Source organism: Phoenix dactylifera, chromosome 5 (genome assembly GCF_009389715.1).
Source record: "Phoenix dactylifera cultivar Barhee BC4 chromosome 5, palm_55x_up_171113_PBpolish2nd_filt_p, whole genome shotgun sequence".
Taxonomy (NCBI): domain Eukaryota; kingdom Viridiplantae; phylum Streptophyta; class Magnoliopsida; order Arecales; family Arecaceae; genus Phoenix; species Phoenix dactylifera.
In genome coordinates, this window is record NC_052396.1 from 2,821,968 (window position 1) to 2,845,405 (window position 23,438).

Sequence of the window (23,438 nt, forward strand, 5' to 3'; positions counted from 1 at the left end):
AGGATACCCTATCTTAGAAGTAGTTCAAGAGACTCCATTAACCATACACTGGTCTAGGCGCAAGGAGCATCGTTTGCAGAACCAAGCCCTCCAACCTTGCCACCTTGGTGCCACACTGAATGAAAATGTATCAAGTTCAGAGATATGCGAAGGAATTGCTCTGAAATTTTTGCACAGATTTCAGGCCACTGGCTCCCCTTCAGAGAACCGTAGTTGGTAAATGAGAAGTCTATAGGCAATTAAGGATGATAAAAGGAATGGTAAAGGAGCAAGGAATTGTTTTCCCATCAATGTAGTGGAGCATTTTCTCAAGCTGAGTCCTCAGGCATGTACATTATGATTTTGTGCTGATATCCCTGAACACAAACACTGGATGGAACTTTTCTGACAATCATGTACCTAACCATCCAGAAGATACTCGAACTGCTCCATCCTCTGTGTTCGCCATTATAGTTGCATCAAACTCGCACAAGCTCCCACAACAAGATTCTCAAGGTCTAGGTACATCTCTCTGTTCTTTCTTGCAGAACTTGCATATAGTGTCTGAAAATGCTTTTGTTTGTTCAAAACTATTCCAGTATTCCTTGTATCCAGATTGCCCAGTAAAGGCTTCAAGTCTTCAACACCAATAACTAACCTTGTTGATGCTTGGTACTGAAACCAACACCAATAACTAACCTTGTTGATTCTCAACTATCCAACTTTTGAAGCATGCAGCAGGCTCAGCCTTAATGCAAAGTGGCACAGGATTGACTTCAGTTCCTTGTGAGCCTAAAATCTGCGCACCTTTCTTAACTCTGAGAGTAATATGAATGATTACAGATGTCCATATAGGAGTAAACATGAGAGTACCGATACCTTTGTCCTCTAGGACATTGTATGTATCGCTACTTATCCTGGTAATTCCTACATGGAAGCAATCATGCTTAACACCATGATTTAGGTAATACATAATAGATTTTGCATGCAATATTAGCTCAATAAATATCAACTACAAAAGCATCTGACCCAAACAAAAAAGAAAAGACATAAAAAAAACAAAAAGAGCAGAAGACATTAAAACAGAAAGAAGAAGAAAGCTAGCTAAGTTAAATTTCGCACCTTGATTGAAAGCCCTGCGCCAGGTACTTTTAATGTTTCATAGTCCACAATGTTCTTTTTTTTTTTTAATGAAAATTCTTTGCTTTATAGAAAAAAATGAATAGCATGTATCACAATAGCAATTGACAGCCAAAATCTTAAATGTACCAATCTAATATATTTAATGGTTTTGAGGATATGCAGACCAGAAAAATGATAGCAAATGGTGGAGAAAAAGATTTGAATACGAAATTGCTAAAGAAGTTAAATAATGCTGAACATTGGTTATTTCATAATCATGGAGCTTGGTCATTTCATATTCATGGAGCAATGAATCATTGGGCTGAGATGGATTTGAACCACCAGGACTGGGTACATTGATTAAGGTAATTTTCACACATTTGATGAAAATTGCTCTGTGAAAAATGTTAGATAACAATTGTTTGCAAAAGTAGTTTAGATATCTTCAGCATGCACTAAGTTTGTAAGACAAGCTCTCCACTGCAGGGGATTAGAAAAAGAGAGTTCGGACAGTCTGTATCAGGATTATTTTGGCGAATGTGAATTATTACTTCGGAAAGAACCTAAAATTCAACAAATCTTGAAAACAGTAGACAAATGAGAATGAAAGTATGAACCAGTACAAAAAGGATAGCTGATGCAATTTTAGATAATTGGTTTTTTATTCATATTTTTGAGAATAACAATAGGTGAATGTAGTTAATTAACATGGAAAAACAGTTTGGAGATTAGAATGGTCAATGCAAATAGAATGGATTAATTACAAAGGCAATTGCGTTAAGAGGTAGGGAAGGAACTGGCGGCCCACTGAGACTGGTCATCTTGGATTCGGGAAGTCTTTAAGGCTGCATTTGTGAGTTTCTTGAAAGGAGAAAGAGAACAAGATTTTGGAGTTTAGAGCCATGTGGCTTTGCCTTATAGTTAATTTTTCTTCATTACACCAATAAAGATATTTAATTATTCTGGAACACTGTGAGAAGGGGGTGAATGTTTGGCCTCCAAACCCTAGGGAAACCCAAAAAAAACTCATAATTGAAGAACTTTCAGTTATTCATAACCACATCCACCTGTTGCCTTCCTTTATTGAAGGGAGATGAATGGCATTGAAAAAAAAAAAAAGAGATCAATAGGTACTTTTTCCTGTGAAATATTAAATCTTCCTAGCAGATAGTGAACAATGTCACACAGTTCAAAAAACTGATTTAGAACCTGAAGAACCTCAATGATGCAAGTATTCATTTCACTAGTTGTTCTAGGAAAAATATTGAGTTGCAACAATCTCCTGAAAGTTGGGCCAGAGACTAGATTGAATACTAACGTCTCATGAATAGGTGCCGTCTCAATATCTATAAGAGATATACTATTGAAAATGTTCATATTTTTTCACATTTCATTCAAAAAAAATTGCATACCTCAATTTTAATATGTAAGATATCTGAAATACAACCTTAGCACAACTATGAAGTGCTGATGCATGTTTGGCTTGAATTTGATATGTGGAACACTCCTTCTTTTTTTTCTTTTTTCTTTTTTCTTTTTTTTTTTTGGTGAAAACGGCATTTCATATAGCTCTAACTTGAGTACATCCAACCCTATCAACAGAAAGTAAAGAGTAAAAGGTAGGAGGAATATCTCCTACAGATAAAACTCTTGACATGATAAAACACTTATATCAAAGATTTGTGAAGCTAGGTGAAAAAGATTGATTTGGTGAATGTTCTAAAGCAACATGTGCTTTGCATTTTCCCTTTAATTTCTCTTCAGGAATACAAGTTCAAGTTTTTATAAAACTAAACAAACCTGTCATAAATTGGTTCAGATCCTTTGCAAGTGCATCAGTATCCACTGTCAAAACTACATACATGCCATATATATAACATGACATATATTTTTGGCTAATATCAAGCTCAAAAAAAAAACATGACAAATAACTGCTGTCATTGATAAAGGTGATCATAGTGCTTCTACTAAGATATGCACCAGCTATATAATTTAATTGTCCAGTGTAACTACAATGGATCAAATCTGGATCTTTTATCAAAAGTGGGCATACTTTGGCAAAAGGGAACAAGTCAAAAGTAGGCATATATTATCTAGATAAATTATATCAAAGGAAACAAAGGAACTCAGAAGAGAAGTAAACTGATGGTAGGTGTCATGATTCATGAATTATAAATCATAATTATCAGAAAATATAGCTATATTACCACTGCCACTATACGACAATCTACTCCACTGACCTGCAATAATAGGTTGCTCTAACCATGTTTTTCACCTGCTGACAGGCAGTGAATTGCATGATTGGTGCTTCAGAAATCGTTGACAACCTTCTATTATGAGTAAAGGAGTGGATCATCGGTCATGAGAGTACCATTCTAAATACCCCATCTGAAATTCACCATTGTTCGGTCCATTGAAACTATAATAGAAATATAACCAAGCGAGTAGCTTCTATATTTTGAATTAGCAATCAACACCCGGATGGCTTAAATTTGATCAACACCTTACATATCACTAAGCTATACATTTACATCAGCATACTTGATAGTACTATTTAAAAAGGTGCTACAAAAGTTATTTTTTCTATTTGGCACGTAAGCACATGCTGTTTCTAACCCAAACATTATATTTGAGCAAAACAAACCATTCAAAACAGTACCATTCCAAGCATTTGTTTGAGAAACCAGGGCCACAAAAAGAAAGAACCTGGAGTTAACTCTCTGAATCAGGAAACGGAAAGCTTTTCTCGAAAACCCAACTTCAGGTGACCACAAAACGATTCCTGCTCCAAAATTCCCAATGTTCTAGAGAAGTCAAAAAAAAAAAATTGTAATCAGTTTCTTCCATTGGATACACTAGAATAGACACCTGGTGGTCATTGGACCTAAAGTTCTTTTTCTTTTTTTAATCAACAATGTTTACCTAATTGCCATAGCCCTCCGGGCGCCACCACCGGGGCGGAAGGAACCCTGCGCCTTTCATGTCGAGGATTTCCAGTAGATCCATATCAGCAAATCTCCCGCTGGGCTTTTCAGAGAACATCTTAATGACATCCAGAAGACTGCCCGGGGGGACTGGTTTGTCGGCCACGGAAGCCGCTTCCCTCGGGATCGAAGGTGGTGAATTCCGACCGCCGGCAGTAGAACTAGAAGAGGCCACATTCCCCTCCGCCAGCGGTGGATTTCGGATCGAAGCCGGCAGCTTTCTCGACTCTGGAACAACCTTAGCAGCAAAATCTGGGTTCCTGGTGGTGCTCGTCTGGGCATTCGGATCAGATTGGGGATTGTCCGATCGCATGCCATCTTCTTGATCTGGCCTCGATGATGGCGCTCCGCCTTCACCAAACCCTAACTCCTCATCCTCGTCGGGAGGCGTTCCGCCAGGAGAGGCGGAGGACCTAATCTGGACGCCCCCCAGTCTCCGCCTGGAAGCACAAGATTTGATCTTGCAGCGTTTGGACGGCCCTGGATTCTCGCGGCGGCCGTGGGAGGCTTCTCCGACGACGGCCGGAGTCTTCCCTTTGTCGTCCACCTGGGGGAGCTGCGACCCAGCAGCGCGGCCGGCGCCGGCGGCGGAGGGGGAGTCGGGGAGAGAGCAGATGACGACGGGGGCGTCCGCGGGGGGGGCGTCGTTGATGAAAGTGAAGTGGAGGAGGCGCTCCTCCTGGGAGTCGGAGGGCCGACCAACCTCCTCGTCGATGGCGGCGAAAGGATCCATGTTACGTTATGTTGCGATTCCCTCTTACCTTCTGCTCCATTCTTTGGAAATGACTAGATTTTGGCGGTTGTTCATGATGGTCGGGGACATGAAATGGGGATTACGAGTACTGCCGTCCGGTGATTGATATGCTGCATCCTTACCGCCCTTCGATCTTACAAGAACGACAGGCCGTAACGAAGCTCATTTTGCAAAACGGGCCAGATTTCCTGATTTCATTTAATTAATTCTAGGAGGGGGTTTTCAACCAAATTTATTATTTTATATTAAAGTTATTAGAGTCATACTCTATATATATATATATATATATATATATATATACTTTTCTTTGCAAATAATTGATATCTTTGCCTAGATTGAGAAGCCTCCAAATTTACCATTTATTAATTAAAAATAGTATCTTATTTTAAATACTTTTTAGCATTTTATCTAAAAATCATAAATATATTTTTTAATAAATTGTTTTACTAAATCATTTTTTGTTTTATGTTATAAATCAAGGAGGTTGGTCTAAGTGGGTTAGTTAGATGTCAAACTTGGATTCAAGTTAGATGTTTTTAGATGAGAGACCGTCCTTATTCTTAACTCTGCTGGTGGTATTACAATCCTAGCTAGTACACCATATTGCATGGGCATAAGAGGTTTATTAAGGCCCTGTTTGGGGGAGCTTTTGGAGGGTCAGAAAACACTTTCTGGCCCTCCAAAAGTACTTTTAGATGAAAAACTGTGTTTGGTAAATTTTTCAAAAAGCTGTTTCAGCTTTTACGGGAAGCTGAAAACAGCTTTTGGGAGGAAGCTCCAATTTGGAGCTTTTGGAAGGAAGCTGTTTCAGCTTTTTTGGAAAGCTGTATTTTTGACAAAAATGCCCATATTAAAATAACATAATTACATAGTTTGTCCCTTTATAAACCTAAAAATCTGCTGGAGCCAAGAACCCTAGCCGTCAGACTCCCTTTCGTAAGAAAATGTATTTTTCTTTTCAATTTTTGTATGCATCTCTTCAACCACATTTTAGAAGAAAAAAATTTTAATCCTTTTCCATACCTTCCAAAATCAATCTATTGTTTTTTTTTATCATCAACCTTGCGGCCCACGCTGAGGTCCTCCTCGAGCGTGGACCACGAAGAAGAGCCCCTGGACCGCAAAAAATTATTTTATGAAAAATTATTATGGAAAATTATTTTATACTAATAATTATAATATTTTATACCTTTATTTTTGTGTGATACTATAAATATAATATCATATTATATTATATCATAATACATTAATATGCTATGTTAAATAATTTAATATTATGTTATATTATGAAAAATTAATTTATACTAATAATTATAATATTTTATACCTTTATTTTTGTATTATACTATAAATATTATATCATATTATATTATATCATAATACATTAATATGTTATGTTAAATAATTTAATATTATGTTATATTATGAAAAATTAATTTATACTAATAATTATAATATTTTATAACTTTATTATTGTATTATACTATAAATATTATATTATATTACATTACATTATAATACATTAATATGTTATTTTAAATAATTTAATATTATGTTATATTATGGAAAATTAATTTATAATAATAATTATAATTTTTTATACCTTTATTATTGTATTATACTATAAATATTGTATTATATTACATTACATTATAATACATTAATATGTTATTTTAAATAATTTAATATTATGTTATATTATGATAAATTAATTTATACTAACAATTATAATATTTTATACTTTTATTATTGTATTATACTATAAATATAATATATATTACATTATATCATAATACATTAATATGTTATGTTAAATAATTTAATATTATGTTAAATTACCAAATATTAATTTACTCTAATAATTATATTACTATTATGCTATATTAACATAATATTATTTTATATTACAATAATATTATACTATATCGTATATTTATGTATTAATTTATGTTATGTTTTATTATGTTCTGTTGTATAATACTATGCAATGTTCTTTATGGTAATTTTGTCATACAAAAGTACTTTCTCAGTTTGTTTACCAAACACAAAACAAAGTACCACAGCACTTTACGAATGTAGTTACCAAACAGCAAACGGCTTTTTATAACAGCTCTACTTCCAACAGCTCTACTGCCAACAGCTCCCCCAAACAGGGCTATGGCCCTGTTTGGGAGAGCTTTTGGAGCTCCAAAAGTACTTTTAGGTTAAAAAAGTGTGTTTGGTAAAATTTTCAAAAAGCTGTTTCAGCTTTTGCGGGAAGCTGAAAACAACTTTTTGGCAGAAGCTCAATTTTGAAGCTTTCCGAAAACGCTGTTTTCAGCTTTGTCGGAAAGCTGTATTTTTGACCAAAATACCCCATTTAAAAGTTTCTTTTTCCTCCCAAAAATCTCAATCGCACCGCCTTTTTCTCTCTCACCATCCCCCCTCTCTCTCTCTCCCTCTCTATCTCCTTCTCCTCAATGCCGCCGAAAAAGGAAAAAAAGAAAAATAAATAAATAAATAAATATGTATATAAATGAACGAATAAATAAATAAATAAAATAATAAATAAATATATTTCAATGAAATAAAATAATAAATAAATAAATAAATAAAAAATATTAGTAATTATTTAACCAATTTTTTCACCTAGTTAGAAAATTTGTTAGAGAAATAAATGGTCATCAAAAGAGTAAAAAATTAATTTATACTAATAATTATAATATTTTATACATTTATTATTGTATTATACTATAAATATAATATAATATAATATTATGTTATGTTAAATAATTTAATATTATATTAAATTATTATCCTATAGTATACAATGTTATAGTACTATATTATAATAATATTATGTTACATTACATTAATATTATACTATATCATATATTTATGTATTAATATATATTATATTTTATTATACACTATTGTATAATACTAGTAATGTCCTTTATGGTCATTTTGTCATACAAAAGTACTTTCTCAGTTGTTTACCAAACAAATGTTAAAGTGCCACAGCACTTTAGAAATGTAGTTACCAAACAGCAAACAGCTTTTTATAACAGCTCTACTTCCAACAGCTCTATTTCTAACAGCTCTACTTCCAACAGCTCCCCCAAAGGAGCTTTTGGAGGGCCAGAAAGCATTTTCTGGCCCTCCAAAAGTACTTTTAGATGAACAACTGTGTTTGGTAAATTTTTCAAAAAGCTGTTTCAGCTTTTGCGGGAAGCTGAAAACAGCTTTTGGGAGGAAGCTCCAATTTGGAGCTTTTGGGAGGAAGCTGTTTCAGCTTTTTCGGAAAGCTGTATTTTTGACAAAAATGCCCATATTAAAATAACATAATTACATAGTTTGTCCCTTTATAAACCTAAAAATCTGCTAGAGCCAAGAATCCTAGCCGTCAGACTTCCTTCCGTAAGAAAAGGTTTTTTTCTTTTCAATTTTTGTATGCATCTCTTGAACCACATTTTAGAAGAAAAAACTTTTAATCCTTTTCTATACCTTCCAAAATCAATCTATTGTTTTTTTATCATCAACCTTGCGGCCCACGCTGAGGTCCTCCTCGAGCGTGGACCACGAATAAGAGCCCCTGGACCGCGGAAAATTATTTTATGAGAAATTATGGAAAATTATTATGGAAAATTATTTTAACATAATAATTATAATATTTTATACCTTTATTTTTGTATTATACTATAAATATAATATCATATTATATTATATCATAATACATTAATATGTTATGTTAAATAATTTAATATTATGTTATATTATGGAAAATTAATTTATACTAATAATTATAATATTTTATACCTTTATTATTGTATTATACTATAAATATTATATTATATTACATTACATTATAATACATTAATATGTTATTTTAAATAATTTAATATTATGTTATATTATGAAAAATTAATTTGTAATAATAATTATAATATTTTATACCTTTATTATTGTATTATACTATAAATATTGTATTATATTACATTACATTATAATACATTAATATGTTATTTTAAATAATTTAATATTATGTTATATTATGAGAAATTAATTTATACTAATAATTATAATATTTTATACTTTTATTATTGTATTATACTATAAATATAATATATATTACATTATATCATAATACATTAATATGTTATGTTAAATAATTTAATATTATGTTATATTACCAAATATTAATTTACTCTAATAATTATATTACTATTATGCTATATTAACATAATATTATTTTATATTACAATAATATTATACTATATCGTATATTTATGTATTAATTTATGTTATATTTTATTATGTTCTGTTGTATAATACTGTGCAATGTCCTTTATGGTAATTTTGTCATACAAAAGTACTTTCTCAGTTTGTTTACCAAACACAAAATAAAGTACCACAGCACTTTACGAATGTAGTTACCAAACAGCAAACAGCTTTTTATAACAGCTCTACTTTAGACAGCTCTACTTTCAACAGCTCTACTTCTAACAGCTCTACTGCCAACAGCTTCCCCAAACAGGGCCTTAATCAGCCATCCAATAGGCTCTTATTTATCTGTGGGATAAATCTCAAGTTCGGCAGAGGGTTTGGGAAGGCGCGGGGGATAGCAACCAATGAGAATAATTTTACAGGATTAGTGATGCGTCTTTATTCTCCAAACTAGTGAATACTGTGAATTCAGCAACTAATAATCATTATTCCCGCTAATAGAAAATGGGACTCCGGAATAGCTGACGTTACCATATCCTCCCCACGGCGACCCCGAAACTCCTGCAAGTCCAAGCTCAAACACTCCAAAACCCTAGGACTAACAATCCGATCCTCTTCCCCCTCCCGAAACCCTAGGAATGCTCCTCCGCTTCGCCATTTCCCTTCCCTCTTTTCCCCTCCAACCTTACCATCTCTCCACCTCCACCTCCTCCTACTCCCAAGCTCGTCTAGGGTTCGGCTCCTCCACCCTCTCTCTTCGGGCCGACCAGAAGTCTGGAGGACCGATCCGATGCTCGGTCTCGCAGGTCCACAGCTATGGCACCGTGGACTCCGAGCGGCCGCCGGCCCTCCGGTGGAGCTCGCTCTTTCGCAGGATCTCTGCCAGGGAGAACACCAGCCTCGGCTGCGCTGCTGTCCTGCTGCGCTGGGAGGAAGAGGAGGGGCAGCTCAACAAGTGGGAGCTCTGTCGCGTGGTGAAGGAGCTCAGGAAGTTCCGCCGGGTCAAGCTCGCCTTGGAGGTAGCTTAGCTGAAAATTTGCCAATTTTAACCCCTATTCTCTCATCTTCTCTCAGATTCTTAAAGTTGTCTTGGTTTCTTATGTTCCTCGTAGCTTTTAGCAGAAAAATTGTTCTTTGTGGCATCCTTTCACTGTCTCCGTGACTCTAACAAAGTTGATAATTTGACATATACGGGAAAAAAGAACTAAAATAGTGAAAAGTGTAGTTATGAGGTGCAAAATTGATTTTGATCCATGTGGAATTATATTTTTGATGAATCACTTATATATACTCCATATTTTTCTGGGTTCATGTTATTTACGTTATCATCGTGGTACCAGTTTTATAGACTGTTCATGATTCGTTCTTTGATCATTTGATAACATTACAGTTTTCAAATTGACAAGTATTCGTTATCAAATATGTATTTTTGCCCAAATCTAAAAAGATAGCCTTGTGACTGAAATCTACTTTCTGGAAGCTATGAAGTTTGATGCCTTGTATAAGCATGCTATTCCGTACTGGCCTGAAAGTACGTGGCCTACTGTACCATATCAATTCGATATTAGTATCCGGTATGGGTGGTGTACCGCTCGGTACATAAAAAAAATAATCTCTATTATACCGTACCGATACTGTGCTAGTGTGGCACCGGTATGGGGTCCTCCATACCGAGATGGCGAATCTTGTGTATAAGTGTCTAATGCTCTATTCATAGCCAAGATGATGTTTAGTGTGAATTTACAAACATAGAACATCATATTTTGGCCATAGTTGTCTGCTATGTGCACTGTTTTAAAAAGCATTCTACCGACCATATATACATATATGCCATCTTCTGGCTGCCATCCATAGGGTCCAAACTACTCTTGTATGTGGATGGGCTGCTTGATGGGTTCTTGAGTAGCATTTATAGCTCCATGCCCTGATATGCAACTATCTCCTCCTCCCCTGTCTGTATTATAGCTTTTCTCTCTCTTTTTTTCTTGAATATTTACAGGGTTATGTCTGGGTTTCTAGCCTTTAGTAATTACTATTAATTTATTTATTTTTAAAATATTTTTTATACATTAACCCCAACCCTCTCCCAAAGAAAAATGGTAAAGTGGGGGGAAAAATAGAAAAATAATTGAAGGACAGGAAGATATATACGAGAAACCCACCTCAAGGAAATGGATCATAAGACATCCACTGCAATATGAATAATTGTATCTAGTTTTTTAGATATGCTATGTGCACTCATATGACCCTTAACTAAGAAACGTGTGAATATTTTAAGTTTGCACTACCCTGTATAAAAGTATAAGCGATCAAAATATAGTGATTAATGGCGATAAAAAAAATCATGTATAGCAGGGGGTTTGTTCATTTGAGCATGGTTAACTTTGACATGGACCCAATGTTTTAAGTACAATATTGCACTGGGTCGTATGAAGCGTATCATACCAACTCATAATGGTGGTACTAGTATGGGTCTCTGTATGTTTCCTGTGCTGACACACGGTACTATTTGTCTATTTGCTATACCAGCTCCAATGATGTACCATGTGTTTGTACAGAGGTGTATTTTACTTTGCCAGTGACATATTGTTACAATCCCTAAAACTAATACTTTAAACTTTATGTAGACCTATGACTGGATGCCTAGAACAGTTTATTTATGTAATGCGAAAGGTTGCCTGCAAGCTTATCATTTGGAGAAATGTCAATGCATATTAGTCTGAAGGGGATACATGATGTTACACTAATTTTTTACCTGATAAACTGTATATATTGCTAATATAAGATTATAGATGGTTTTGGTTCATCGTTTTGTTAAAAGAAAAGTAACCTAGCAGTACTTCTTGATTGGCTTAGTCATGACATGTAATGTTGTAGTCTTCAGAGAAGTATCATCTGTATGGGAATAAGTTAATGGTGTTTAAAATGTTGCAATTGTGGTATATATAGATAATAGATGGTCCAATATTTGGTAGAATGCCAAAGGAGGGAGCATCAGATTGTTGAAATCGAGGTGTGCTTTGAGAAAAGTATTTGCTTTTGAAGTTAGCTTGAGAAACCTCTCCAGTGGTCCAAAAACTATTGCATGGCTTGCAACTGATTTTTGAAATCAGCTATATGTCATGCTTTTTTTAATAGGGAGGTAGTGAAGCAAAATGGTTATGTATGTTCATTTGAAGAATGAGGAATTTGTCTCATTCCATTTGCTTGAAGAGTTTTTTTCCCCTTCTTATTCAAGCTTACAGGAATCTCTTTTTTAGTCCATTTAATTTTGATGTCTTGTAATTTGCGTTGCATTTTTGGGGTGATAAAATAAGATTTGGACTTGATCTAGAGTTGAATATTATCACCTATTCTTCATGTCGGTCATTGGCTCAAGTTTAGGGAACTTAAAGCTTTCTTGTTAGGTGTATTTGAATGAAAGCGAGGGGACAAGAATACATCTATTACTAATGAGTGCCTTATCATGTTTAGGGAACTTCTTGTTTATCTATCAGATTGAATAACTTTGAATGGGTACTAATAATCCAAATGTTTGTGGAGCATGATTGTTGGACCAATCAGTAAGACCTTATAAGGGCTAGATTAACACCATAATAGAATTATAGCCTTTGTTCAAAATGTTCTGTAGCTAGACTTAGTGTTCTGAGTCTCTTCTCTTCTCTTCTCTTTGCGTGGGAACACAATTTATGAAGAAAAGTGGGATTTCGTGGGGCATCTGCAACTAAACAGGGTAAATTAATATCGTCTAGCTTCCTCCAGCAGTGAGAGTTAACCTGAACTCTGGATGCAGCCCTCTGGAATTTGAGCCCTTCAGATATGAGAAATGGTGATTGGGAGGTCCTTTCTTGGTAGGCCTTTGGCCAAATCAACTCCCAGGAAACCAAGGTCCACTCACTTTGTGCATAACAATTTGGGTTCGAGAAATTTCAAGACTCAGATTTGGTCAAGGAAAAAGCAGTATAATTAGGTGGGTCAATATATATATATATATATATATATATGCTTGACCTTACAGAGCCCGTTTGTGTTAATGTTGACTTTTCTTAGTAACAGCTGCAGTCCTCTTACATTCATTCTTCTACCTGTTCTGTTAAATTCTTCTGTAATTTTTCAAAAAAAAAATTGTGATTTTCTTTAATGATATGTATAGGTTTATGTTTATTTTTCTTCTGTTTTATGCATTGAGCATCTACTGACTACAAGTTATTCTGTTTGAATACTTGTTAAGGGCATCATAAGCATTGTTTTTCTGTCTGTGAGGAGGTGGGTTTGTCTAATGAATGTTGAAGAGTTACATTTATGATTAAGTATTTCAGAGACTATATTCCATCTTCGTAGCTTTTTTTGTTTGATGCACTCCCTATCCAATGTTGAGTATGGCCATTTGACACTTCTGCTGTAGTAACTTATATTTTCTCTTCTTTGCATTTATCAGGTTTGTGATTGGATGATCGCCCAAGGAGACCGATTTATGTTTACATCTAGTGACATGGCAATCCAGGTGGATCTGATTGCCAAAGCACATGGCATTTCACATGCTGAAGAATACTTCTCACAGCTTCCTGATACGATGAAAGACAAGCGCACGTATGGTGCTCTTCTAAATGTCTATGGCCAAGCTAAGATGAAAGAGAAGGCAGAGGCTATTGTTGAGGTAATGAGAAACAAAGGATATTTAACTGAAGCACTATTTTTCAATGTGATAATGACTCTATATATGAATGTTGGAGAACATGAGAAAGTTAATAAGGTCATTAATGAGATGAAGGAGAAGAATGTTTCATTTGACATATACTCTTACAACATCTGGATAACAAATTGTGCGACCATGGGAGATGCAGAGAAGATGGAACGAGTGGTAGGGCTGATGTCTTCAGACAATGGCATCAATGCAAACTGGACCACTTATACTACACTCGCTACCATGTATATTAGACTTGGCAATTTTGAGAAGGCACAAAGTTGCTTAAAAGATGCTGAACTTAGAGTGACGGGCAGGGATCGAACACCTTTTAATTACCTCCTTGGACTTTATAGCAGCATAGGAAAGAGAGAAGTCTATCGAATTTGGAACTGGTACAAATCAAGTTTCCCTAGAATCCTGAATATGGGTTACCAGTGTATGCTTTCTTCTTTGATTAGGCTAGGGGATGCTGATGGAGCTGAAATGATCTATGAAGAATGGCTATCCATGACATCAAGCTATGATCCCAGGATCTGCAATATTCTGCTGGGTTTGTATGCCAGAGAAGGGCTTCTTCGTAAGGCTAAGAAAACTCTTGACAATTTTTTAGAAAAAGGTGGAAAGCCAAGACCGATCATGTGGGAGACCCTTGCAGAAGGCTACATCAAGGAGGAACAAATTTCTGAGGCATTATTGTATATGAAAGAAGCTGCATCATTTGAAGGAGTAAATAACTGGAGGCCAAAACCCAAAAACATAGAGAAACTCCTGGCACTCTGTAAGGAGCGGAATGACATTTCTAGTATTCATATGTTGATGGACATGCTTCGAATGAGAAGATGCCATGAAAAAGAGGAATACAAGTCATTAATTAGCACATACTGTCAGGGTGATTGAGCATGATAAAAGCTGAGCATCTGAGCAATGATGAAGACCAAGATGTTTGTGATGTTGGTATGTCTTGAAATCTGTCTCCAAGGAACAGGTCATGTCCCCACATATGAAGATTTTATTTCTTCCCCCGACATGATTTGAAGCAGGGGCAGAAATCTTCTGGGTTGTTGCTCTGCCTTTGGAATATCTGGAATATTGTAAGCTCAAATGGAGCTTGCCAGATATGGTTTGTGTGCTTCAGGATTTTGTCTAATGGGTTTTGTCAGTTGTTGCAAGGAGCTGCACTGCAGTGAGAGCAATGATCGTGTGCATGGATCCCACATTGGGTCAGAGTCTTATTAATTCTTATAATTTTTTTGCTATATGACCAGGTTGGCAAATGCTTTATTTTCAACATTGGTAAAGCTATGGTCTTTCTTAACAGATGAGGAACATGATGGTCTGGGGGTAGTTTGCCATTGAATGTATCTTAGAACCCAAGTTTCACTGCCTATAGGAGTGCCTATCTTGTTGCTGCCTTTCTCTATCTATTATTGCTTTTAAGTTCAGGACAGCTTTCATAGGTTGGTTTTTCTATTTAGGTAAATCGGGCGGCTGACTTGCTTGAGTGATGGCATGTCATCGAATTTAGTTGTGAAAATAGATCAAGACTGAGAGGATCCTAATCGGAGAATGTGTATTGGGGGGAAATTGTGACTTGCCATAGCTTTTGCAAAACCATGAGTTGCAGCATGAAGAAACTATACCCTTTCGCTTATAAATGGGTGATCGGATATAATAAATGCGTACAAAAATATCTTGTTGGTGTTAGCTGCATTATTTGGGAGACTGATGAGCATCAACCTGGCAGTGAAACATCTTGTGTTTGAGGCAGCCCATTCAGTGATTTAATTTTTTAATGCGGTTGGAATGCCACATAACTTTTCTTTTGTTTAGATATATTATTTATCTAATTTCAGAAGGCAAGACCGTTGTTTGGCAGGTGCAAAATCTCTTCATTTTACTTCTGTATAAGTTCCTCTATGGTTATTATGTTTCTTGGATATTGGAAGGTGATTTATTTAATCCAGTTTTATATGCTTGTAGCACTAAACAGATCATGTTGAATAATCATGGGTTTTGGACTTGAAATAAAAGTCCAAACACCTATATAGGAGTCACTGATTTTAGAATCTTTCTTGTTAAAATAACTTGTCGATTACTTTGGCAGGAGGAGTTAAACCTTCTTGGAGGACTTCAAACACATCTGCCAGTTGCCTAGTTGTTCATGAAATGACTATAGTTGATGCACTCCGAAGAAGCCAAGGAATCGAAGACGGTCACTGATTGTAACAATTCAGGATTTCATCAAAAATAGCTAGTTATAATATATTATTTGGTTTTTTGATCTTGTATAAATATTCAAAATCTATCCGGCTAATAATCAATGTGGGACTAAATACATGTCCGGACGAGTTTTCATATACTTTTTTTGTTTAAGTTTTGACATTCTCGTTAGGTTATGGTTCAAATCTATTCAAATCTAATCACGAGAACCATCCGTGGTTAGTTTCAATGGATTCATCCGATACCATTTGTAATAATCGATGATCCTAGAAAGTTTTTTTTTTTTGTCTGTTTGATCTTGTTTAAATATCCAAGATCTATTCAGAAAATAATCAATGTAGAACTAAATATACGTCTGCACGAGTCCTCACACTCGTACCGGAATTTTCTTACCTAGATATACTAGCAACTTATCAATTAACAGTCTTAAAAGCTTAAAAGACAGCAGCTAATTTGCTTTAAGGTGTGTATGAAATGATTGATGTTTATGCACTCTCCAATCTCCATGAGATTCTTGGCAGTCTCAATCACCGAGACCTGCCCCGAAGTGGAAACTGAATCATGCTAGCTAAAATTGTTGTTGATCTACTACGTCCTTTATAAACGTATAGGATTCATTATTTCTACCTGATACACGGTTAATTTGCACTTATAAACATAATAGCAATCTTTCAAATTGATGGGGATTAGTTTCCATTGAAATAGAACGGACCAAGAGTTTCCAATTTAACATAAACTAACTTTGTAACTTGAATTTCGGCATCTAAAACGATCTATTTTCTGACGCAACCGTATACATGTTCATTTTCTCAAGGTTTTGCCACCCCTTTTCAAAGCTAGTTTTCTTTTTTTATTATTACTATGATGGCGGATCACACAGCCCTTGAGTAGATGCAAACAACAAAGTCGGAGAACCAAATAATGCCAAATCGAGAGCGGATGGAAGCACATAAGACTCACAAATCTCCAAGCCGGCACGATTCTAGTTCAAAGACGTAAACTTGTTTTTAGTGGTGCAGAGACTAGTTTCACTGGCCATGCGACAGAAACCGAATCCTAAGCACATATCACCAATATTTTGGTTTCTTAATAAAATATTTAATTCAAAATTTTATTATTTTTTAAATAATCTCATATTAGATATTTAATTAAATATAAACCTACCTAAATATAAATCCTTATGTTAAACTCCTAAATAATTTAGTTTTTTAAATAGATAAAATTTATTTTTTTATTTTTTATTGTTCTCTCTTTTTTTTCAAATTCTATACGGGCTTTTATAAAAAGAAGTATAAAGACGCTTTTTCTTTTCAAAAGATATCATGAACGGATTCTTCGGAATACTCGTAAATAAAGAGATGCATTCTCATGAAAAGATGCATCCAACCTGATGGTAATTTCGAAGGATTCAACTTTTGATGAACGGATGAATTATGTGAATGAGCATCCAATCATACTTACCCTTTCACATCTATAAATAAAAAAAGGACAGTGCTCTCCATCTATTAGAACATTCCCTTCCATCCAAATAACATCACATAGAAGAGAATTGAGAGTATTGAATGAACTCAAGTGCACCTATTAAGCATTTGAGAAGATGATTGTATCTACATAAAAGAGGATTGATAGAGATTGTTTTAATCAAATTTGTTGATTTTCAGCCCATCTAGATTTGGCTATTTCAAGTTCGACTCTGATTCTCCTTTATTAGAATGTATTTCAAGAATAACATGAAGCACTACATTGTAACTTGAAAATAGACCACCATTATCTGTTTGCATCTAGGCAGAATGAATTCTACTATAAAAAAAAAAATACCTTGTATAGCAAAGCTTGAATCGGATAACATCAAAACTCAATTTATTTATTCCGTATGGGTAGAAAACTAATAATTAAATATTAAAAATAAAATAATAAATATTTTATAATATTTTAGAAGAAAGATTTTCAATAGTATAATCATGATATTATGGTATGTCAACTTAATTCCGCATGGATGAGGGTGGCCACTTATGAGTCTCATGCTGTAACTGATAAATAAACTCAATCTTATGTTCCCGTGAGAGAGAGAGAGAGAAAAAGATCCACTTTGTATACGGCTCGTTAGCTTAAGAAATACGAAATTCAGAATCTCTCAGTGAAGATATATATATATATATATATATATATATATATATATATATATATATATATATATATATATATATATATATATATATATATCTTTCGGTTTATTACGCAGCCCTAACTCCAAAAGGCTAACACAGCTCAGACCTTATACTAATCCTTTCCAAAAATTAATAATTGCCAAAAAAAAATAACCTTCACAGTATCTCTTCCCCTTTCCTCTTTCCCCTTATGTCATCAATCCAAACCTTTTAACGCTTTTCAAACCAAGAACACCATAGTTCCAATCCAAGACTGACAAGGAATAAGACGCGTCTAACGGATAACCCGGGCAGCTTATCAAAACACAAAGCCCCTATGCCAACTCCTCTTCCCTTAAGGAACTCCTCTCTCTTCCCTTCCCTGCTCTATATATACGTATCTCCCCTTCTTTCACTCCACGATCCTTATTAATTTTAGATCGCTCGCCATTAGCTCTCTCTCCCTCTCCCCAAGAGAACACCACCCCAATGGCCGAGATGCGTGGGGAGGACCGCAGAGCCATCCCAAGAGCGGTCTCAGCTCTCTCCTCTATTCTCCAGAGGGTGGCGGACCTCAGCGACCTCGCCGTCCACCGGCCTCCACCCCTCCACCACCGGGCCGCGGCCTTCCATGGCCTCCGGAGGCCTAATATCTCGGTTCACGGCTACCTCGAGCGCATCTTCCGCCACGCTGACTGCAGCCCTGCATGCTACGCCGTCGCCTACGTCTACCTCGACCGCTTCACGCGGCGTCACCCGCCGGTCCTCATCGACTCCTTCAACGTCCACCGCCTCCTCATCACCACCATCCTCGCCGCCGTCAAGTTCATGGACGACATGTAAGTTTGCGCCACTAGTTCTAGTACTTCAATAAATTACTTGCCCATCTAACAACACTTCTTTTTCTCGACGTACGTCCTTCAAAATTCTCGTAGAGTTCTTGGGTTTTCTTGATGTGGGATTCTTGATATCTTTCAAGAAGGTATTAGACGTTCTTCTTCATTGCTGTGTGCATATTAATTCTGTTCTTTGTCAATCAAGTGATCTTTGTTGATGTGATCCACCCTTTGCTATTTTTGGGCTTTGGAGAGTTTACTTTGGACTCCTTTTCTTCTTCTTGGAAGTTAGATCTTTTCCAATTCTTTAGAGAGAGGAGGGAGGGAGTGACTTGTGAGGAGATTTCGGCCAGGTGTTTAGGTCCCATTGATGGTTTCCACGAGCCCTCTCCTCTCCTTTTTGTCCACCCGCCAACTAAGAATGAGGTGGCCGTGTCTTCAAAGGAATTCTTGCATCATTATGACTCCATGGGCGAGGTGAGGTGAGGTGAGGGCGGTATTGTAATCTCCCAACACAAAGTTCTTTTTATAGGGACCATCTAGCTTAATTCTATGGTCATTGAACAAAGGGTACATCCAATTGGATTGGTGGTTCCACTGTTATTCCATCCAGCCACATTATGAATGCCAAGCCAAAGTTGATCTTAGCTCATCTTTCAAATCGCAATTAAAAGTTTCGCAGGTCTTTATATGTGAACAGTTATTCTGTGATGAAAGAAACAGTCTGTATATGTAGATGGCTTTATGTAGGATAGCTACGAGACTTTCTCCTCCCTCCGCCACCTTTTCTTTTCTAACTTTCTTATTTCTATTCATACTTGAATGGTATGATTTATCTGATTTATCAAAAAAAAAGAAAAAGAAAGATAGAAACGGTCTGCAACTAGAGATAAACATAATTGGAAAGGTAAACTTGGCAAATCATCGAAGTTAGTCGGTGGATGACATGGACATTAGTGGTACATTAAAATAGTGCTATTGATCCATTAGTTGGAGCTTTGGTGTGCTTCAATAGTCCCCTTAACTGCAGAATAGCCAATCATTCAGCACATGAGAGACATCTGAACTGACAGAAGAGGAGAGGGACACTTTTGTATTTTATGACCACTAGCATGTGGATATTTACATTGTAGAGGGTATTTGGCAATGACCAGTAGACTATTATAACTTCAAATTGCCATTATTTTAACGCAAAGAAGCTATCTCGAATATTTTAGCAATGATAAAGTCATATAGGGATAAGTCAAGTTCATAGCAGCACACCATGTAGCTTTTAAAACTTAGTTTCCTACTATTCCAGGATGCACATTGGATTGGAAACAGCACTTAACTAAATAATTCAACTACATCACCGTTCATGTTTGGAGTTGTTGATGATGTGATGTCCATTCTACCAGTAATTGTATAGTTCTTACTCCCTGACTGACTATTTTGAGTCCAAATTAGATCATAATACTTACATTAACAGTCATGTTTCTTTTGGGAAAATTAGTTCATATTTAAGTCAGCAGCATGTTGTCATTTAACTGAAACAAAGAAAATATCCATTTGAGTTGCTAATTACTGTTCTTTGTTTGTCTTTATAGACACTACGGCAATGCTTATTTTGCAAAGGTGGGAGGGATAAGCTTGATGGAGATGAACTGCTTGGAAATGGATTTCTTGTTCGGCGTGGGCTTCGAGCTGAATGTAACCCCCATGATCTTCCATTCCTGCTGCTATCTTCTTTGGAGGGAGACGTATCAATGGGAGTTGCCCCCTGCTCCCCTGAGGTTCCAGTACTGCTGCTCCACAGAGGAAGAGTCCAGCAGCTGCCAGTAGAAGCAGATGGCGATTTGAGAGGTGCTTCAGTGCATAGATGAGTAGAGAACAATCGTCAGTTTTAGGTGGACGGACTGATACCATTTTGTTTAGCTTCTGTCTTCTTTCTTTTGATGTGTAGTTTCGGTCTTCTTGGATTCCAACCTTTGGACATGTGTAGTGTAATCTGCTGTCGTTTTATCCTACTTTTTGGTTTCACTTTGATTGGGAGTGCAGACCTGGAGTCCTCGTTCTCAGAGCATGAACACAGCACAATCTCATAATTTATATCTCCAATTCATGTCTTTTGCGTCGAGTTCGTATGATCTATGGTTATATATGGTGCTCTCAGTTTAATTTATATCTTGCCGTTCCTCTTTCTTCTTTCAAGTTGGTTGGGTTTTGCTCGACCTGATTGGGTGCGGTGAAGATAGAGAGAGCAAAGAGAGAGAACCTGCAACTACTCAGGACCTTATCTAAAATGGCTAGTCAGAAGGTATTATTTAGCTTTTTTAGTCTTGTAAAAGTACTTAAGATCTACTCAGTAAATAACCGACTTAAGACTAAACACACGCCCGCACGGATCCTCACAGGTTCCCCCATTCAAGCCCTGACGTCCTCGTCAGGCTAAGAGTTCAAATCCATTCAAATCTTATCATAAACACTACTATCGGCTCGTAGTCAGTCTCAATGAATCCGTGCTGCAGTGTCCTCTATTCCGCATAGGTTATAGACCGGATCTACTCTGATACCATTTGTAACAACCTAGGACCTAATCCAAAATAGATAGTCGGAAGGTATCATATGGGTTTCTTGATTATTCAAGATCTATCCAGCAAATAGCCGATGTAGGACTAAACCCATAGCCGCTCGCCGCTCGAAGTGCAACGAAGAGGAAGTGAATCCACAGCAGTCACATCCTGTGTGGTGCCGGCAGATGGCCTTTCCCATCCTTGAAGAGATTTGGCACTCAGCTGGATTTTAGCTTTTAATGCTTAGTTTCTTGCTTCACGTGATCTTCTCCATCTTTGAAGAAGAGATTTGGCCTTCTCTCTTTAATTTTTTTTTTATTGGCCTCCCATTACATCAAAAGAAAGCAAAAAAAGAGTAGTGATGGAACACTATTGGAAATTGGACTTTGCTTGCCAAAAAAAAGATAAAAGAGTCCTCCCACCGCCGGCCTCCTCAGCTCTAATCTCTTCTTCATTACATTCCTTGCTCCTCTACTTTTCTTTCCTCTCTTTGTTTCCTTTTTTCTGGTGCTTTAATCTGTTTCCTCTCGAGAAGGCAATCTGACCTTATTTTAGTTTAGGGGGAAGGATGGAATTCTTTCATTTCTTAAAGAAAGAGGGGGGAAAAAGAGAAAAACATATAGGAAAAGAATACAGAGAATATACAAAAATAAGAGGAACAAGATCATGAAACCAAACGAAAACATCTTACAGAGTAGATAGAGTAAATTAAGGTGTGGAGACTTGGAAGTAAACTCAAAAGCAGCAGGAATCAATGAAAGTCAAGAGTGTTGCAGATCTCCATCATCATCTCTCTGAAGAAGGCAGCAATTAAATCTTCAAAAAAGGATCTAAAGAGTAGGGATTTGAAGAGCAGCCAAACCAGGAAAGCAAGGTAAGGTCCATAATAGAGCCCAATCAAGCCAGACCAGCTAAGGTAGTTGTTGAGGCAGTCACCAGTAGAGCAGGTATAATTAGCCTCTTAAACTTCAAAGACCAATCTAATAGAAAGTTGAACTTAACTCCTAACTATCAGCCGATCTTCTCCTCATCATATTGCTTGTTGTTTCATCTACTTTTTCTCGGCTGTTACTTATTTCCCTTCGCATTGTACATTCCATCCCTATCTCCTTCAACTCTTATATACATACTTCTTTCACATATTCAATAAATTAGGTGGCTCAGCCTCCCTTTTCCTCAAAAAAAAAAAAAATCTCCTATAATTTATAGAATCCCGTGAGATTCTTTTGACCACAGAGGAGGGACCAATCATTAAGCAGATGCATTATTCTGTGCACAAAAATTGTGGAAAAGAGGACTTGTTCAAGAAGATACGGACATTCCTTTCTTGCCAACAGCTCTAAACAAAGGCAACGATAAGCATGAAGATGGGCTGCTGCAAGTCCCTAGCAAAATAATTGTACCTCCAGCTGAAGTAAAGATCCCTAAATCCACAATCAGGTACAGGGATACAAAGACGAGAACAAAAAGAGTCCCATAGAGATGTAGCAAAAGGGCATAGCGAGCATGTGGTTGACAGTTTCCATAGGTACGATCACTCAAGTCGATGCCCAACTTAATTAATTCCTGAGTAAGACCTCTCTAGTATTCAGTTCGTTATGAAGAGTAGAGTCAGAGACAACACTTGATCTTAGAAGGGACTTTGATCTTCCAAAGCGTGCATGCAAAGCCCCAAAGAACACCTTTAGAGTTGATGAAATTGCAAAGAGACGAGGTGGAGAAAATACCGGCAGAATTCAGTTTCCAATGAATGCTGTCATCAATGACCACAGAGCTGAAAATCGGAGAGAGTTGCTAGGAGCTTTGCTTCTAGTAATTTTTTCGTGGTCATTGTATTGACGAGATTTACTTCTATTCTATTTATAGCCACACATACTTCTTTCGGAGTATAAATAGGCACTACCGAACATTCCTTTGCGTCTCGATTTCATTGATTACTCGTTATTGACTT

General features: G+C 36.3%; 3 protein-coding genes across 3 annotated transcripts; 2 read left to right on the plus strand and 1 right to left on the minus strand.

The window, feature by feature from the left end:
• Window positions 1-303: 303 nt before the first annotated feature.
• LOC103704608 lies at window positions 304-5,011 on the minus strand. Its single transcript, XM_008787968.4, has 2 exons — window positions 4,024-5,011; window positions 304-3,905 (listed from the first exon to the last, which is right to left on the minus strand). Exon 1 carries the CDS (start codon window positions 4,816-4,818, stop codon window positions 4,024-4,026), a length of 795 nt encoding a protein of 264 aa, XP_008786190.2. The 5' UTR covers window positions 4,819-5,011; the 3' UTR covers window positions 304-3,905.
• Window positions 5,012-9,532: 4,521 nt separating this feature from the next.
• LOC103704609 (pentatricopeptide repeat-containing protein At1g02150) lies at window positions 9,533-15,719 on the plus strand. Its single transcript, XM_008787970.4, has 2 exons — window positions 9,533-10,064; window positions 13,484-15,719. The coding sequence occupies exons 1-2, from the start codon at window positions 9,684-9,686 to the stop codon at window positions 14,627-14,629; spliced, it is 1,527 nt and encodes a 508-aa protein (XP_008786192.2). The 5' UTR covers window positions 9,533-9,683; the 3' UTR covers window positions 14,630-15,719.
• Window positions 15,720-18,328: 2,609 nt separating this feature from the next.
• On the plus strand, window positions 18,329-20,958 carry LOC103704610 (cyclin-P4-1). Its single transcript, XM_008787972.3, has 2 exons — window positions 18,329-18,938; window positions 20,522-20,958. Exons 1-2 carry the CDS (start codon window positions 18,589-18,591, stop codon window positions 20,754-20,756), a joined length of 585 nt encoding a protein of 194 aa, XP_008786194.2. The 5' UTR covers window positions 18,329-18,588; the 3' UTR covers window positions 20,757-20,958.
• The last annotated feature ends 2,480 nt before the right edge of the window (window positions 20,959-23,438 follow it).

Coding starts and splice junctions, on each gene's coding strand:
- LOC103704608 (XM_008787968.4), bottom strand. CDS start 4,818: ATGGATCCTTTCGCCGCCATCGACGAGGAGGTTGGTCGGCCCTCCGAC.
- LOC103704609 (XM_008787970.4), top strand. CDS start 9,684: ATGCTCCTCCGCTTCGCCATTTCCCTTCCCTCTTTTCCCCTCCAACCT. Junction 10,065..13,483: donor GGGTCAAGCTCGCCTTGGAG/GTAGCTTAGCTG, acceptor TGCATTTATCAG/GTTTGTGATTGGATGATCGC.
- LOC103704610 (XM_008787972.3), top strand. CDS start 18,589: ATGGCCGAGATGCGTGGGGAGGACCGCAGAGCCATCCCAAGAGCGGTC. Junction 18,939..20,521: donor GTCAAGTTCATGGACGACAT/GTAAGTTTGCGC, acceptor TTGTCTTTATAG/ACACTACGGCAATGCTTATT.